The sequence below is a fragment of the Alligator mississippiensis genome, chromosome 13, assembly GCF_030867095.1.
Source record: "Alligator mississippiensis isolate rAllMis1 chromosome 13, rAllMis1, whole genome shotgun sequence".
Classification (NCBI taxonomy): domain Eukaryota; kingdom Metazoa; phylum Chordata; order Crocodylia; family Alligatoridae; genus Alligator; species Alligator mississippiensis.
The window spans coordinates 2,910,887-2,927,470 of record NC_081836.1 but is presented as its reverse complement, the minus strand read 5'-3'; the positions used below and the strand labels follow the sequence as shown (position 1 = coordinate 2,927,470).

The 16,584-nt window shown below is 56.0% G+C and overlaps 1 protein-coding gene across 8 annotated transcripts in view; it reads right to left on the bottom strand.

The window, feature by feature from the left end:
• Positions 1-1,093: 1,093 nt before the first annotated feature.
• The window catches only part of PLEKHM2 (pleckstrin homology and RUN domain containing M2), a 48,359-nt gene continuing 32,868 nt past the window's right edge, over positions 1,094-16,584 (bottom strand). For 4 of the 8 annotated variants that reach the window (XM_014597942.3, XM_059716869.1, XM_019500019.2 and 1 more), the window contains 13 exons: positions 13,186-13,420; positions 11,292-12,065; positions 10,645-10,714; positions 9,993-10,083; positions 9,536-9,630; positions 9,029-9,117; positions 7,834-7,966; positions 7,110-7,300; positions 6,252-6,320; positions 5,003-5,162; positions 3,755-3,934; positions 3,541-3,657; positions 1,094-2,965 (listed from right to left, as the gene is read on the bottom strand). In XM_014597942.3, the coding sequence (XP_014453428.1) occupies positions 2,828-2,965; positions 3,541-3,657; positions 3,755-3,934; positions 5,003-5,162; positions 6,252-6,320; positions 7,110-7,300; positions 7,834-7,966; positions 9,029-9,117; positions 9,536-9,630; positions 9,993-10,083; positions 10,645-10,714; positions 11,292-12,065; positions 13,186-13,420 (2,342 nt within the window). In that variant the 3' untranslated portion in view covers positions 1,094-2,827. The remainder of the gene's footprint in view (positions 2,966-3,540; positions 3,658-3,754; positions 3,935-5,002; positions 5,163-6,251; positions 6,321-7,109; positions 7,301-7,833; positions 7,967-9,028; positions 9,118-9,535; positions 9,631-9,992; positions 10,084-10,644; positions 10,715-11,291; positions 12,066-13,185; positions 13,421-16,584) is intronic. The other 4 variants (XM_019500020.2, XM_059716870.1, XM_019500017.2 and 1 more) reach the window with 3 other exon arrangements.

The window sequence follows — 16,584 nt, the reverse complement described above, 5'->3', positions numbered from 1 at the left end:
CCAGCAAGCCATAAAGAGTAGCAGGGTTTAAATTATTTGTCAGGTCCTGGCTGGCAGAGGCATCCTCCTCCCATACCTAACCCCACTGATTTCAATTCAGGTTTGGTTTCTCCCTCCCAGAGACACCCTGCCCTGCAAAGCCCTGGCATGCTCAGAGCAGGCAGATGCCCGGGGCCAGCTCAGTGCCGAGGGTTGGCTGGGGATCCTGACCCAGAAATCAGCTGCAGGATTTCCTTCCGGCCTTTCCTCCCCAGAGCGCCCCCTCATTTCTCAGCACCCCCTGGCACCGATCAGGAGAGAAAGGGTTACGCTGAGAGCAGGGATGCGGCACTCCCCCTTGACTCTGGGCCAGGAGCATGAGCCAAGGTGCGGTGGCGAAAGCACGGTTTAAACGTTAACTCTGGCGGCAGGCGGTGCTCGGGGCAGCGGTCCCCTCGCTGCACTCCAGGAACGTGGGGAGGGGAAAGTCCTCCACCAGTGCGAACCAGACAGGAGGCTGCAGGCCCGGGCCAATTCCCCTTCTCCTCCTTGCCCTTGTTCGCTACAGCCCCGCTGAAGGCGTCTCTCCCCACCCAGGGCAGGGCTCATGAGACCGGGGCTTGGATCTTTAAAGGGAATTAGGCACCTTGGAGGTTTTTAGGACCTGACTACACAAAGCCTTGGCTGGGATGATGTAGCTGGGGCTGATTCTGCTTGGAGCAGGGGTTGGACTAGATGTGACCTCCTGAGGTCCCTTGCGGCCCTCAATGTCTGCGATTACATGACCTGGGCTGTGGTTAGCATACAAAGTGATCTGTCCCATCATGAGCTTTGTTACCGGATAGCTAATTAACATCAATTAACTACCGTGGCAAACCAGTACCAGTGCAGAGGCAGCCAGACTGGGATGGATGAAGGTCCCAGTCCCACACCAGTGTGGTTTGTTCCCTTTCCCGGAGGGGAAGAGTGATAGCAGCATGAAGCTCCCTTCAGCGATCAGCTGCATCCAGGTTAGGGGAGCGTCTGGCTGCAGCGCAAAGGGCCAGGATAAGCCCTGGAGGAAACCCAGCTTGTAGCAAACGCAAGTCAGGGGCCAGGAGTGACACGGGCAGACTCCGAGTTACCAATGGGTGTTTATTTGGGGGGATGTATATACACATACATTCAGTCACATAGGTCACCTCCTGGAAAAAGGCCCCGTGAACATATATTACATTAGAAGATCTCTAAATTATTATTTTTTCTTTAAAAAAAAGAAACAAAAAACCTCAAGCAAAACCCCAGAACACTCTCTGCAGAGGGTACGTGACATGGCCCCAGTTCCTATGGATTTCCTTCTGCACACACAAAGGGTTAATAGGTAAAGCCACCCCCACCCCCAGCTTCCCCCATCCTTTAGCCACCTCTCTCTGGCTGAGACCTGCAAAGCAATCCAAGGGATTTAGACACACTTGCCATTCGCAGTAATGGAAGGCAGTGTCTAAACCCCCCTGACACGCTTGGAAAACCTCAGCCCCCACTTGCCTACCTCCCACCCTTCAGGGTGCCTGGATTTGCCCCCGTGTTTCATCCGTCCCTGTTTGTGAGCTTTCCTGACAACTCCAGCACCAGGTGTTTGGCAAGTCAGAGCACGCGGAGGGACCGCATCTGATGCTGCTCACGGTTCCAGGTTACATCCACCAGGACATTATGGTCCAACTTCTCCCAACCTTTGCTTTTTTGGCACCAGTTTAGACCCCTGGCCACAACCAAAAAGCCAAAGCAGCGAGACTGGCTGAGGAAGAGCCTCTGCCTTCCACCCTGTGGCGTTTTAAGGCTGCGATGCAGTCAGAGGTGCGTGCCCTGGGCAGAGATCTATGAAGAGCAAAGAGCGAGAGGAAGAGCGGTCGCAGGCAGAGCGCCCAGCAAGTGGCGACAGGCGCTGGAGGGTGGGCAGGGAGCCGTGTGCGCGCGCGGGAGCTGCCTGCCGCAGACACCCCGTGGGGGTGAAGCGGTGTGTAATTCTGTGATTGTATTAGCGAGGAGCAAACATGCACGGGAGCTAGTTAGTGTTCCAGTCTCACCAGTTACAGCCTAACGTGTTCTAAAATGAACAACTAGTCAGTCCAGGCACTTGGGCCCACGGCCCAAGGGTGCATCTGCCCGTCCTGAGCAACCCGCTGCTCAGACCCACCCCCTCCCGCCCCGTCCACCCGTGTTAATAGTAGGTTATTATTCCAGTAAGAGAGTAACTTGGCTGGGTGATGGAGGATAGCACAGACCCGGCCACGAGACCCCGTGAGGAAAGATCTCCCTGCAGCTACCACGGGTCGTGGGCGGTGTAGACGAAGCACCCAGCGTCGGGGCGCGGTGCCGGCAGATCCCTGCAATGCAGCGGAGAAGCGAGGTACCGTGGTGCAGTCCAAAGGCTTCGGTTGGACAGTGAGTGCAAGCTCCCATGCTGCGATCGCAGAGGCCGAGTGCTGGACCGCGCCGACAGATAGCAACGTGCTGAGTGCCCCGCAGCCGTGCTCAGAAGAACGTAAACTCGGTTGCTCTGGGAGGCGTGCCTGCCCAGCTCTCTGGCTTTGCTCTGCGGTGCGTGTGTTGAGAGCAGGAGCCAGAAACGCCATCCGGCCGCCTCTGGAGCAGCTGCCTCGAGCCTGCAGGTCCCTGGGCACCGGGCGTCCCAGGGAGGCTGCTGGCTGCAGAGGCGCAGGGGTCTGGGCGCGTGGAGTCCGGTGGGTGCAGCCCAGCCCGCTGCTCCCAGGTGACAGAGCGGCCGGCAGGTTGCTTGTGCTTGCGACAGCCTGGGGTGCTCTCTCCCCCGCGGCAGCGTCCTCCCTCCTGCGTGTCCTGCCATGCCCGGTTAACACCAGGGGTCCCGCGAGGCCCGCCCGCGGCACAGGCTGTCGCTGCGCTGCCAGGCGCTGTGGATCAGGCTCAGGGCGTCCTCACATTTCTTCTTGACAGAGGCCTCCTGGATGGCCTTGTGCAGCAAATCGATCTGGAGCAAAGGGGGGGAGGTCACAGGGCTGCTCGTGACACTGTGCTTGGAGCCGTCCCAGGTTAAAGGGGCCCTGGGACACTTGGGGGCCAGAAAGCTGAGCTGGGGAATGCACACACCACTGCAGACTCTGTCTGAGTCGCTGGCACTAGTGGCCCTGGGAGGGGATAGGGGTGTGCTGGCCACCACTGCCCCTTCTTCTGCTCCTCCTTCCTTGAGACTGGCCATCGGGACTGGTTTCAGGGTCAAACAACTGGGGATGCCGCCGTGTTAGCTAACTCAGTCCGACTTCCCAGTGCATGGGGGGAGCAGAAGCCTAGCAGAAACTCTGCCTGCAGCCCTCCCTTCTCTTCCACACCACAGGGACCCCAGCCTGGCCACCCCTGCCGTTCTGCTCTACCGACACACACGTGCCGAGAGGCTGGCCCACCGCTGCCTCTAGAAAGCCAGACAGGCCACCCTCCCACTGCTCCCTCCTTCAGTTCAGCCCCACTGTGTGGTGGGGGAAGCAGGAGCACACAGCTCACCCACAAGCCACAAACTAATGCGGCCAGCGCTGCCTCGCCTCCGCTCACCTGGTAGATGCTTTTCCAAATGGTGCTCAGTGCCGAGAGGAACCTCTCCAGCTCTGTAGTGCAACTGAAGTACAGGACCCAGGGGGGCAGGAACTGCTCGCGGTCCTTAGCAAACTCCTAAACGCCAATGGAAAGGTGGTGGTTATTCAGGGAGCCAGCCCCCCCCAGCATCCGTCAGGCCCTGCGCTGCTGCACGGACATGCCCCACACTCACTATAATACAGTACTCCTTGCCCGCCTCCGTGGAGATGGCAGCGACGTCCGTCAGCTCCACGGTGCCGAGCGAGCGGAAGAAGCTCGTCTGACAGTCTTCGTGACAGGTGAAGACCTTCTCATCCGCTATCACGAGGCAGCAAGGGATGCAGGGAGCGGGCACCACCCCCTGCGGGATAACCTGACAGGGGAGAGGGCAACCCTTAGCAGCACCACTCTACGAGCTTCCCCCTCGACTTCTACGTGAGGCTTCCCACGGACATCCAGGGGCTTCTCCAGATGCTGCTCTGCGCGGCAGCTGAGATGGGTCAAAAACCAAAAACAGCTCCTAGGGCCAGACCCAGGGCTGGAGGGAGGCAGAGCTTCTCCACTGGCATCAGGGAGCTCCTGATGATCTGCTCCAGCGGAGGGTCTTACCCTGGCCTCAGGACCCAGCTGCTAGTCCCCCCTGCAGCTCCACCCTGGCTGGGCTGGAGGTTTTGCCTCCTCATTTCACCTGAACAGACCTCAATAGCTGCCATCCAGGCATCCCTTTTGTTCAGTCATGGAGATCCTAGAAGGCCTGTCGCATTCAGAGCCAAGGATGAGGGGACTCTGCAAGGGTCTAAACAGTGAGGTGTGCTTCCAAGCTTTGCCTTGCTGCAAAGTCTTGGCCCAAGATATGCCACAACTTAAGGGAACCATGCCCACTCCGGAGTGTAGTCTCCTTCCTGGCAGGGACCCCCATTGCCCTGGCTGCTGGGCTGTCTGTCAGCACTGAGTGTCCACGACAAAGCAGCACATACAGGACGTCCTTCAAAATGCAGGGAGGCCCACGGTGAAGGGCTCCACCTCTCAGGGTGTGGGCACAGCACACTTCTAAGAGGCTACAAACCACCAGCCACAGCCACTCCCCAAGCCAGCTGCCCAGGACCAAAACTACCCTGCACCAAGGACTGCCAAGGACACCACTACCCCACACCAGAGACCCCAGAGAGTCCTGAATGATGGGGGTCCCAGGAAACCTGTAGCCAGTGGGCTGGACAGGGGTGTGGAGAGCTGGGATGTGGAGCTGCAGGAAGCATGGGCATAAGACAGACAGAAAAGAGGGCAATGCTGGATGCCAGCTCCTCCACGGAGTACCAGCCAACAGGGGCTGCCGGCTGGCAGGTTTGCACCAGCCTGGGGAGAGCTGACCCTAGCCAGGCACGATGGAAAGTGCCCCCACTCTGCAGCGGGGGGCCTGGAGCGTGCCAGGGCAGCAGCTCACCCCTTTGGAGACAGCCTGGCAGAAGTACTGCATCCAGTCTGCCATCTCCTCCTCGTTCTCGGCACTCAGCTCCAGGGACGGGCGGTCGGTCAGGATCACCTGGAAGGAGTGGGGTCGCTCCGTGGTGTTCGACCGTCGGCACCCACCACACTGCTCCCCCCTGGCGGGCAACAGAGCAGAGGGGTGGGCTCGAATCGCTGGAGTTCGGAAACCTAGTTACTGTTGGGCCGGGGTCTGTCCCCACGTGCCGGGGAGCAGAGAGGAGGCGAGATGCATCACACAGCCCCGCTCAAGGCTGTGGGGGCGGAGGGGGGCGTGGTTGCACTGCAGGGTCCAAGCTTGGGGATGTTCTCTCTGTGAGAGCGCCAGGAGCCCAACTCCACGGCAAGACCCCTGCTGGGAATGGCCTGTGGCTGGCAGATGGCTTGGGCACGGGGCAGTCTGCTGCACCCGGTTGTGCACCACAGTCTCGTGCGTGTGAAACTGCCCATTGACAAACCCATCGCAATTGCATGCTTCGTAGTCAGCAGGACCGGGTGCTCCTGCCAGGACCGGCCCAAAAGCCCCAAGTAAAAGCTGGGATAACAGCCCCAGATCCCTACTGGCCAGCCAGCGGGGTAGCTCCCACCCCCACCCGCTGAGAGCAGGTGGCCGATAGACCAGGCCTCATTTGTCACTCAGAGGATCTCAGCGCTCTGAGAAGTGAGCGTCTCAAGCCAGGCGCCCACTAATTCACAGGGCCCCATGTGTGTACAGGGGCCAGCAGCTTCTCCCAAGAGTCCACGTTTTACAGGTGGGGAAACAGACTGACACGGTAAGTGCCTTGCTCAAGGTCACCCAGGGGGCCAGTGGCGGAGTCAGATACAGCACCGAGTGCCATCGTTCAGTCTCTTGCCTGAATTATTTGATTTTGAGATGGAAATAAAACTGCTGCAGTGTTGCAATTGTGACCAGCTGTCTGCTTTGGAGAGCAGGCCGATCTCTGCCCTCTGGCATTGCTGCTAATATCCTGACTGCTGCTAGGCACGGATTACCCTCAGCAGACACACACTTTGAGTGATCTCAGAGCAGGCTCCCTAGATCAGCTAAAACATAGGGTAAAACACCTGTAGACGAGACACTAAGCCTACTCGGCGGGTGAGCACTGTGGAGACTGAGTGACGCTATCGACTGTCCAGAGCAGGTATGTCAGGGGTGAGATGAATAGGGTCACTGTTCTGCACTGCAGCTAGAGCTAATGCCCACTTACCCCATGGTCACAGAGAGCAGAGGCGTAACTTCGGTGCGGTCTGGGTACTGGTACAAGATGCCATTGCTGCTGATTGGAAAGACAAGACACGGGCTACGTAAATCAATCTGTGCAACCTGAACAGCAGCATAATCTCCCCTTGCCTTGGCCAGCAGCTGACATATAGCTCCTGCGCCCCACAAAGCAGTGGATCCCTGTTGCTAGCGTGGAACAAGCCACAGCGCAGACAGATGTAAGGTTTATAGTTCCATAAGCGACTTAAAAGCACGTGCCAGAGCAAGGGTTAATCTGGCTAGCTCAGATACCAATGGCAGTCAACACGCACCAGCTTGCACTGCAGTTTGAGCTACAAGCCCAGGCACTTATTCAGGGGTCTGGGTGAGCTGAAGCCTTTGGCACCATATTTTTTCTGCTACCAGCACCCAAGCTAGCTGGTGTGGGTATACCAACACTGCAATCCCACCTCTGGCTGCAATGAGGTGCCTAACAGAGGACTGGACTCGAGGCCCAGGTCCAGCTTCCTCTCTGAGGACACTTTGCTTTACTTGTGAAGAAAACAGTAGGCTCCAACTAACGTCCCATCCAGGCTCTTCAACCCTCAGAGAGCCTGGGAACAGTATCTTGGCGGACAAGACCTGCCTTGGATAACAGCTAGCCATGCACCTTATGGAAGCCATCGCACTCAGGTGGCAGCTTGCTGATCTCAGCGAGGGTTCAAGATACTCAAGGAGTTTCTGGTCTCCTCCTACCTAACTCTGCTGAGGTGTCTACATCCCCCCTGACCTAATGCCTTCTCTGCCACCCTCACATCTCAGATGCAAGTTAGAGCGCCTATGGAAATGCAGTCCCACGTCCTACCTGAGCACCACAAAGCAGGTCTTCCATTGCTCCTTGCCCAGGTATGAGGTCCCGGCTTTGTAATGCAGGATGCCTTCCTTTGTGACCGAGTTCTCAGCAGAAGTGTAATTGCTAGGAGCTGGTCCCAGAGCCTCGTCCATGGGGTCCTCCCAGTGAACAAGGCCATAGAAGCGCACAGCCACTTCAGAAGCCTTTGACAGACAGACAGACAGACAGACAGACCACAACGTTACCAGCCTTTCAGGCCTAGCAGCTGGGTGTGGGGAGCCAGCACTGCAGAAAATGCAACCTCAAGGGCCTTCATAAAGGAAGCCTGTGCAGCAAGCTGAGCCCTCCTGATAGGGACTGCATGGCACAGTCATCACTGCACCTCCTCGTATAGGGCACCTGCCAGCTTAGGCATCGCCAAGCACCTACTGGCAATTAAACCTCAGACCTGGCTTCTAAGGTGAGTGTGAGAAACAGAAGACTCACTTCATCCACTATGAACCCAGCCATCGCCTCTGGGTGAGCAGCATGGCGCAGTGGGTGAGGAAGACTGACAATTCAGCAGGGAAGATAAGCCTGCCCACGTGCACGGGGTAATCGGTGTGGGCAAAGGACACTGTAGGCCAGCGACCCACTGGGAGCCCCTCCCAAGAGCCCGTGCACTGTGAAGTGGGGACCCAAACGGGAACATCCAGTGAGGATTAGATTTAAAAAGTGCTTGTCACTCCCACCTCACCTCGCACTTGGACTCTTGGGCCACAAACTTAGCCAGCGCCAGCTTCTCCATTGTGGCATCAGTGAGGATGCTGGGATACGGTGGCTCCCGGCAGCCTTTGATCATGGCTGACTTCAAAGAGACCAAGAAGAACCTGGGGAGGACAGAGAGCTCTGGTGAGATCCCGTCTTGGTACCAGACCCTTAAGAAGTGCAATACCCAAGAGATCCAAGCGCCAGCCTGGGTCCTGGCTCCAGTGTGGAGTTGATCCTGCCACAGGGTCCACAGGAGCAGACCCCTTTCAACCGCATGACAAAGGGGTTTCATACACCCACAATGTCTCTCCTCCCTGGGTCAACTCGCAGAATCAGTGCCCAAACGTGCCAAAGGGTCTTGATATCAAGTCTGAAGGGGATGGAAGCTGCTGATGTCTGAAGGAGCCTGCCTGAGAAAGCTGCACTCAGGGACCTGAACTTACACAATCCTGCTGAAATAGCATGGTGGGAAGGAAAGCCAACCGATTTAGCTTAAAACAGGAATGTGCTGCCCACGGGCCCCAAGGCATCCACAAGACTGCCAGGGACCAGGCCGCTTACAGAGCGAGGAAAGAGCTGCGGGGTTTGTCAGTGACCTCAGAACTCGAGCAATTTATCTTCATCCGTCAAGGGCGTTATAAAAAAAAGCAAGTGTCCTGCTTAGGGGCACTCAGTCCCAGCCTGGTCTTGGAGAGAAGGCTAATGTCACACACTTATTCTGCAATACCAGCAGGCACGGCAGTTTGCAGCAAAGCCTGGTCGCTGGTGCACCTTGGGAACCAGACGCACTCGAACAGTGCAAGAACAACGACTGAGATATCGCCACTGGAAGTGGCAGGCGACGCACTGGAACTGCAGCCAGAAGAGGGAGCTGCTGGAGTGCTTTGCAATTCAATCCAAGTGGTTTAAAACCATTTAGTTCAATCCAAGTGTTAAACCATTTCCAGGGCTGGACTGCTGTACTTCAAACAACCTCCAACTCGCACACAGCTCGGGGACTTTGAAACAGCAGAGAGATCATAAGATCCAGACTCCGTTTCAGACGGTAGGCTTTAATCAGACGCACTTGCCTTAACTTAATGAGGCCACTATAGATATACGAGGGACAGCCCCGAGGCTGATAAATAAACCCGTGCCCGAGGAGGGACAGTATCACGGCTGTGCACAACCATCTCACTTACTCTGTTAGGGCCACGTCGGCGGTGTCCAGCAGGAACTGCTTCCTCCGATTGGTACAGACCAGCGTTACCGTCTGTTGATCCAGGCCGACCTGTGGTGGTAAGATGTCAGTGGCTGAGAAGCAGGATGGGGACAAGGCCTTGGAGAGAAACTCCCCCCCGCCCCTTCTTGGGCCTGATGCGACACCAGCTAAAAGCCAAAGGGGAAATAAAGTTATGGGGGAGAGGGCGCGACCTCTGCACCCCCAGTCGAGATCCCCCACCCCGAGACCACAAACCTTGCAGTCATGCAGGACTGGCTCCATGACTCCACTCCCAGGGATCGCTGCCCCCAAGCAGCGCTCCTGATACTTGTGCGATGCTCCCAAATCCCTGAAGCCAGAAGGGGGCTGCAAAATGAATCTAACCCAGCCAGGCAAAAACTACAGGCCTCTTCCTGGTCGTTCCCTGTGCTGGGTCCTGGGCCCAGGGATGTCTGCGTCAGCTGCTGTGGACTTAGCCTAAACTCACCGAGACGTAGTCAAGCTCATTGTAGGAAACGGCCTCTTCCACCAGGTAAGGCTTTTCCGCTGCTCCTGGCACAGGACACAGGGGAGTGTGAGGAACTGGGAGAAGGGAGATTTCCAAAACTCAGCACACAGACTTGCCCTGGTCTGCCCCGCGGCTTTTGGCCTGTAGGCCAAGCCTTCTCTCTTGCAGTACTAGCCATCCTGGGATTCTTGTGAGCAGGAGAGCTGAACTTCTAGTACCACAGAAAGGAAGACCTGTACTTTTCTTGCTCCCTCAACAGCTGTGAAATGACCCTGGCATGAGCCCCTGCACAGGGCCGTGCGCCTTGGAGGCCCCCCTAGCTCCCTCACTGCACATCCAGGCTTCTCAAGGGGAAACCCCTGCGGGACCAAAAGGCCTCACTGGTGTCTGTGGTGCTTCATGGGGAGGTAGCAGAGAGGCCGCTGGGCCGGGATACCTTTCCGGATCAGGTAAATGTAACAGTCCGTCAGCAGGACATAGACGAGCTGGAGATTCCCCTCCATGTGCCCCGTGCTCATTCGGATCATCTGTGCAAGGAGAGAGGAGAGATGCCTCACCAAACCGTGCTTCTGGTTTGCTGTTAACTCGGGCACCGGGTCTCTGGGATGCAGAGATGCAATCCTGCCTGCAGCAGCAGGGCCAGCAGGCAGCCTGGCTCGCGAGTGTAACCCAGGTTATAACCGCGTTCCTAGCAGGGCTGCGGCCTTGGAAATGACCAGCTCTGCGAGGTGGCTCTGGACAAGTTTAGGCTCCATCTCTGTGACAAGAAAGACGCGTACTTATCGCCTGGCTGATACCACCGCTGCCACACTTGCATAGTCGCTGGCGTTCATGGGATGGACTGAGGCATCCCTGCTACTGTCCAGTGCAGGGTAAACGAGCCTGTGTCTGGGACGGGTTACAGGGGTGGCCCTGCCCTGATCAGGAGGCTGCACTAAGTGGCCTTACCAGCCTCTCTCTCTCTGGTTTTATGGTTGGTTCACCACACCGCTGCCCTGTCTGCAGCTTTCCAGACAATGGTCCCATGGCCTGGGTCACTGCTGCAGGGGAAGAGACCGAATCGCTTGACTGGACAAAGCCAATCTTACCCTGAACAGCTGCTCCTCGTTTTCCCGAAAGACATGGATCATCAGCAGCAACAGATGGTTGTTATCCACCCTGCCGTGGGAAGGAGGCAGGGGTTAAACACGCACCAAGACCTCTTCTCCGTCCGAGAGTGGAAGGGCCAAGGAGCATGAGGGCCTCAGGTGCCACCTAGAGATGTAGCATATAGCTGGCATCGGGCCCCAGCACGCAAGGCTCATCTCTGTCTACACCTACTCCGTGGGGATCAGAACAGAGCGGGGAGGGCTGGGATCTGAGCACCACCTCCAAACCTGCAGGGCTACTGCTTAGCTGGCCATGTTCAAGGCCACGGCGGGAGCAAGGACCACAGGCACCATCTGTGTTACCCACTAGCAGCAGGAGCTCACTCGTGGGGGGGTGGAGAAGTGTTTGCAGCTATTCCCACCCTGCAGGGCTCCTCAGCACCATGCTCTGCCCCCCCGCCCACTAGCCAGGGCTCCCCACGGTGCCTGAAAGCTCCTTCAGGCCAGGCAGGGGAAGGAACTGCCTTACAGAGCTGCTCTCCTTGCCTGGATGGGGGGACTCTCCGCAGAGTGTCAGCGCCCCGCAGAGCATTCATCTGCGCTGCTGCAACATGCCGCAGCCCCCAGGCCCAGTGATGCCGTCCTACCTGAACTCCGACGGATGGGCCGTGTCTGAGGGGCTGCCCTGGCCCTCCTCCACCCCAGAGTCCTCAGCACTGCTCAGGGAGGGACTGGGCTGGTCTCTCTTGGGCTTGCTGGGTGCCTCGGCGCTGGCAGTTTCAGCCTCCCTGGCTTGGGGTTTAGCCACCCCCTCTTGGGAGTCCTCTACGGCCCCAGCCGCTTCTCCCTCTCCTCCTTTTTCCTCTTGTCCAGCAGCTTCAGGGCTACCAGGAACATGCGATGGTTGGCCATCCCCTGCAAGGTCATGGTTGCCACCACCTGGTGCAGGAGCGTTTGGACTCTCGACGGTAAAGCGGTAGAAGTCCATGGGGGTTGAAATCCCCTCGCTAAAGTCGCCAGAGGACGGCCCATCCGGGGTCTCCCCTGGCGTGCCGGTCCGAAAGGACTGATCGGGGGGCTCAACGCTGGCGGTCCAGCCGCTGGGGTCCAGCTGCCCGTGCAGTTTGTCGATCACCTTGCTCAGCGGCTGCCCCACGCTCTCCATGGAGGTGTCTTTCATCTCCGGGATCCGCAGGCCCAGCTGGCTGAGGGCCGAGTGCTCGCCGCTTTCTTCCGGCCTCTCCTGGCCCTTGACGGCCTCTGGACAGGGAGGGTTGCTGGCTTTCTGCAGCTCGGCAGCGTCACTCAGTCCGTTCACGCCGCTGTCCCCGCTGGACTCGGCAGAAGCAGAGGGGGAAGGATTCACCACTTCCTCCGATTTCACTTTCTTTTTCTTGCCCGTCTTCTTCTTTTTAGCTAATCTGCAAAGTAAGAAACCAGCATGGACGTTACCAGAATCTGGCCTTGCACACGGCGCCTGTGGGAGGGGGACCTACACTTGTGATAAAGCATCAGGCTCCGTTGTCTGTACGCTTACCCTTTTCTGCAGGGACAGCTCACTACTACTAAAATGATTATCCTGGGACAGAAACAGCTTACAGCAGTGAAACAGGTACAGGTTTCTTCATTGAATCAGACCGAAGAGCTGATCCCCAAGCACACCCACACACACATACAGAGCCTTTCAGCTAAAAACCACGTTGCCCTCCCTTGGCGTTCAGAAAAGCTGCACAATTTTGATAGCCTGCTGCATGTACAGATGGGCAAACCAAGGCACAGAAACTAAGTGCCCTGACTAGCGGCGCCCATTGGGAGTCAGCGGCAGAAGCAGAAAGGATCCAAGTATCACAGCTCGCTTCCCTGCTCTATTGGTTTGACAATCCCAGCTGACACCAGCTGGGTTTCAGTTTCTGGAGAGGCTGGATGCGGAGATGCAGTGATGCTTGCTGCCGTTAGAGAGAGCTGCAAGCTCCAGGATGCAGCTACATTGAGGCTCTAGTTAGGAGCATCCCATGGGCTCCTTCGCAGACTAGTTCTGCCACTAACATGGAGAGTGACGTTCCTGCCTACAATGCAGCAGTCCTCAACCTTTTCAGACTCAAGACCTCCCTTATCTCGTGACTCGTGCCTGCACACCGAGCAGGGCTAACAGTGCATCACGCCCCACGGCAGCCTTGACAAAAGCTTGGGTTGTTTCTCTCTCTCTCCGTGTTTCTAATCATTGGTTATACTGCGGCCATCTGTTCTAGGCTCGCTTGGTGGGTCACTGCAGGCGCCTCGTGCTGGTAGAGGACAGCCGGACCCCTAGCTAGGTGCATATCTGGGTCCACCTCTCTATTCTGTTATTCTACCGATCACAGGAGTTGTTGCATTCAGTGCTAAGTTACTTTAACCCTGTGCTACGTCACAGGTCCTTCAGAATACTTGTTTCATCCTGGTCCTCATGCTGCACCGTCAGTTTTGGATCAGTCAAAGCCTAGGTGTTCAAGTGACCCTTGCCCACAGTTCCCCAGAGGCGGATATGGGCAGCTCGGTACCCACCTGATGACTTCCAGCTCTGTGCAGCTCTCCGACTGGTCCGTGCCTTCTGTGGCTGCGTCCACCCTCTCCTGGGAGGCGGCATGCACTGGGGTGGTCTCGCTGGAGGACACCACTTCGGCCTTCTCCTCGTTGAAGGGGTTGTAGCGCTGCGTCGGGCTCTTCACGGAAACCTTGCTGCCGTTCGTGTCAGAGGCCACGGAGCGCGGGCAGCTGAGAGTATCCGTGAGGTCTCCGTCTGGCAGAGGGGAAAAGCAGAGTCCTAGTCAGAAGCTGCCACCAGAGCAGGAATCCTACACCGAGCATTTGGGCGTCAGTCAAGCAAGGCTGTGTGCACGTGCTGGGCTCTGAAAGGTCATGGCCAGCAGCACCACTCCAGCAGAAACTATCTAGGCTTGATGCTAAAACTGCTCGTTAGGCTGGTACCATCAGGAGCCTCCTACGGGCACTTGGTAAACGGGCAACCACGAGGCCCGACCTGCAGAGCCCAGTGCCACAGGGTGGGAACTAGCCTCAATTTGCCTTTCACACCAAATGGGAAAAAAGCCTGTGTGTTCCCACGGGAACTCACTAGCAACTGGCAGCCTTCAGACAGTTTCCAGAGAAGACAGCAACCGCCGGTGCAGTAGGGACGGACAGCACCGGTGCATCACGGGCTAAGGGGGGGATATCTACCAGATGCGTGGCCCATCGTGCTCCTCTGCCAGGCAGCAGATGCCAGCGGGAGGCTTCAAATGCCCACTAGCAGCTACAGCACATACGCTGGGATCGGAGGGCATTGGGGCCTGAGCAAGCTGCTCTGTGTGCTCTAGCCTTCATGGTGAACTCTTGCTCGGAGGACAGGTGGGGCAATTTGGGGAAGCTGCAGGAGAAAATCTGGGGCACAAGTTTAATGTGTAGGTGTGGGGAGGGGGAGCTGGAATCGGCAGCCCTTCAGGCCAAATGGCGGCTTAGACATCATCCTATCAGACAGATCTGACAGCGTGGGGACACCAAACTGACTCCTTTGGACCCAATTCCAAGCTCTTCCCGGGCAAAAGACCTGGGGACGGGCTGAATAGGAGTCAGAAGCACTGTGAAGGCACCACCTCCAGACCTCGCGGATGGAAGATCTGGCATTGCCACCCCTGTTCAAGGCACAACACCGATGGGGGTCCCAAGGCAGACGTGACAAAGCTTACTTGGTCAGAGAAATTACCCTGTAGTCATGTGATTTAAAGAGCCCTACAAAGCAGCTCTCAGTTAGCCTTTCCAATTTTCTGATGAGGAATCAGAAAAAGGAGATCAGGAAAGTATCTGAGCACAGATTCTCAGCTCTCCATGGAGGGACAGCTGAATATTAGCTTCTTTCTGACGCTGACTTCTCCCTAGGTGCTTGGCTTGCGTTAACTCTATCACTCCTGCCGCCATGAGCTCTCTGGCTTACAACGGGACGGGAGATAGGAGACTGCAGGGCACAAAATAATAAATGGGAAGCTACTTTGCTCCTGATGTTTGATATGCAATGCTGGCCAGAGTTGTGGGAGGAGAAACACATCACTTACCAGGCAGCCAGTGTCAAGGAACAGCACAGAGAGCAGAAAAGCCTTAGCACAACTGGCCGGGCTAGGGTTAGTGGGAACGGACAAAAAGAGGATTTGTGGGCTCATGCAGTTCTTGCTCAGGGTTATCTGGCAACAAAGTCAGTTCAAGGAAGATCACCATGCCGTTCAGACAGACTCTCTCAAACGCTGTTGACTGAAAAGGCCAAGTACGAAGCTCTCAGCTAATTTGCTTAGCACAATTAAGGGTTTCCCCAGTATAGGTTTGGCTTGGAGGTCTTGAACAGGAAAATGAAACTGTTTGCTAAAACCCAGCATTTATAAAGATGGGTTTTTTTGGAAATTTTCTTTTCAAACCAGTGTTTTGATTCAGGATTTGGAAATTTTATTTTCAAACCAGTGTTTTGATTCAGTGATTTGACTCCTGGCCCTACAACTGGCAGAGTAAGAGGTCTTCAGAGGGAACCCAACACTGACTAGAGACAAAAGCAAAGCTGACTGGCGGGGTCTTGATCTGCACTGGCCAGATGGAGTAAAATGGAAAAACTCAACGGGCTTTTAAAAGCAATTTTAGTTCCAGCCATGTAATTTATTACCTTCATTATTAATACGGATATTTGAACCTGTCCAACAGAAAGGATTGCATCCTGATGGGTCCATTTCAATGAGGAAAGGAAGAAGGATTCTTAACTGCTCGATTCTGGGGTACGTGGCAAAGAAACCCGTTCAGCAAGCTCAGGCAGGGGAGAGGGGATTTTTCGATGCAAGACTTGCCTTGGTAGAGGTCGGATCAGCTCTATACAATACTGATTAAGTGGATAGCAGCCCCGATCCTGCAATCTGCCCCTGGGGGGAAGTCCCCGGTGAGGATCTGGCGCAGGGTTACAAATGGAAACTACAAACACCAGTCTCAGACTGCTACAGCATGTTTCGTGTCCCCCCCCAGCCCACAAGGCAGCAAGCACGTACTCTTAAATAGTCCGCTGTTGCTTTCTTTCAAAGGCAATCCATATTTTCTGCACTTGAGTATATATGCAAGTTTAAGAAGCATATCATAATGGAACAATCCTCCAGAACTGAATGCAACCTCCAATTTAATACGGCAGCCACTCAATCGGGCTTGCCTTATGGCACCCTGCATGTCGACTGTTCCAGGGGGCAGTAATGATTGGTCATATATACAGCAGTACATCCACTAATTAACCCACCAGAGCAAGCCAACACCAAGGCCGGCCACCACCCATGCTGTTCAACATCAGAGCTACACCAAACTTAACCGCTTCCCTCCAGGACAGCTAGACAACCCAACCCAAAATTACAGACTGAGGAGCATAGGCATCTTGTCTTAGCAGAAGCTAAGCAGTGTATAGCAGTGAAAGAGGACTGGCCTTTGGGGAGAAGCCCCCCTCCATCCCTTAGTAGCAAGCACTGCAGGGAACAGTGGCTGGAAGCTATAGGCAGGTTATGTCTTTCCTGTTTTTCCCCAGAATAGTGCAGGCTGTTAGGCCCCCGGCTGCAGAGAGCTCCGACACCCCAGAATGAGGCCAGATCCCATGTTAATCACTTGGTTTTCATTCATGGCTACTCAGCCCATGCTCTGAAAACCAGAGAGTTTCTCTCTTGTGCTTCAGGAAATAGAGAAAAACATTTCAGAGGGGAGAGAAAGTTAGCAACTGAAAGGCATCCTAATGGAATTCCAGCAGGTCTTTCCCCAGACGCTGCCTGAACGTGTCGGTCTGATAACCCTGTGCAATGGAGGGAAGCTGTCCAGCTGTAAGCTACAAATGAGAGGAGCACACAGTACATCCATGCTTCCTCCAGGGCTAATGCAGGGAGATTTCCTAATCCAGCTGCATGGGAA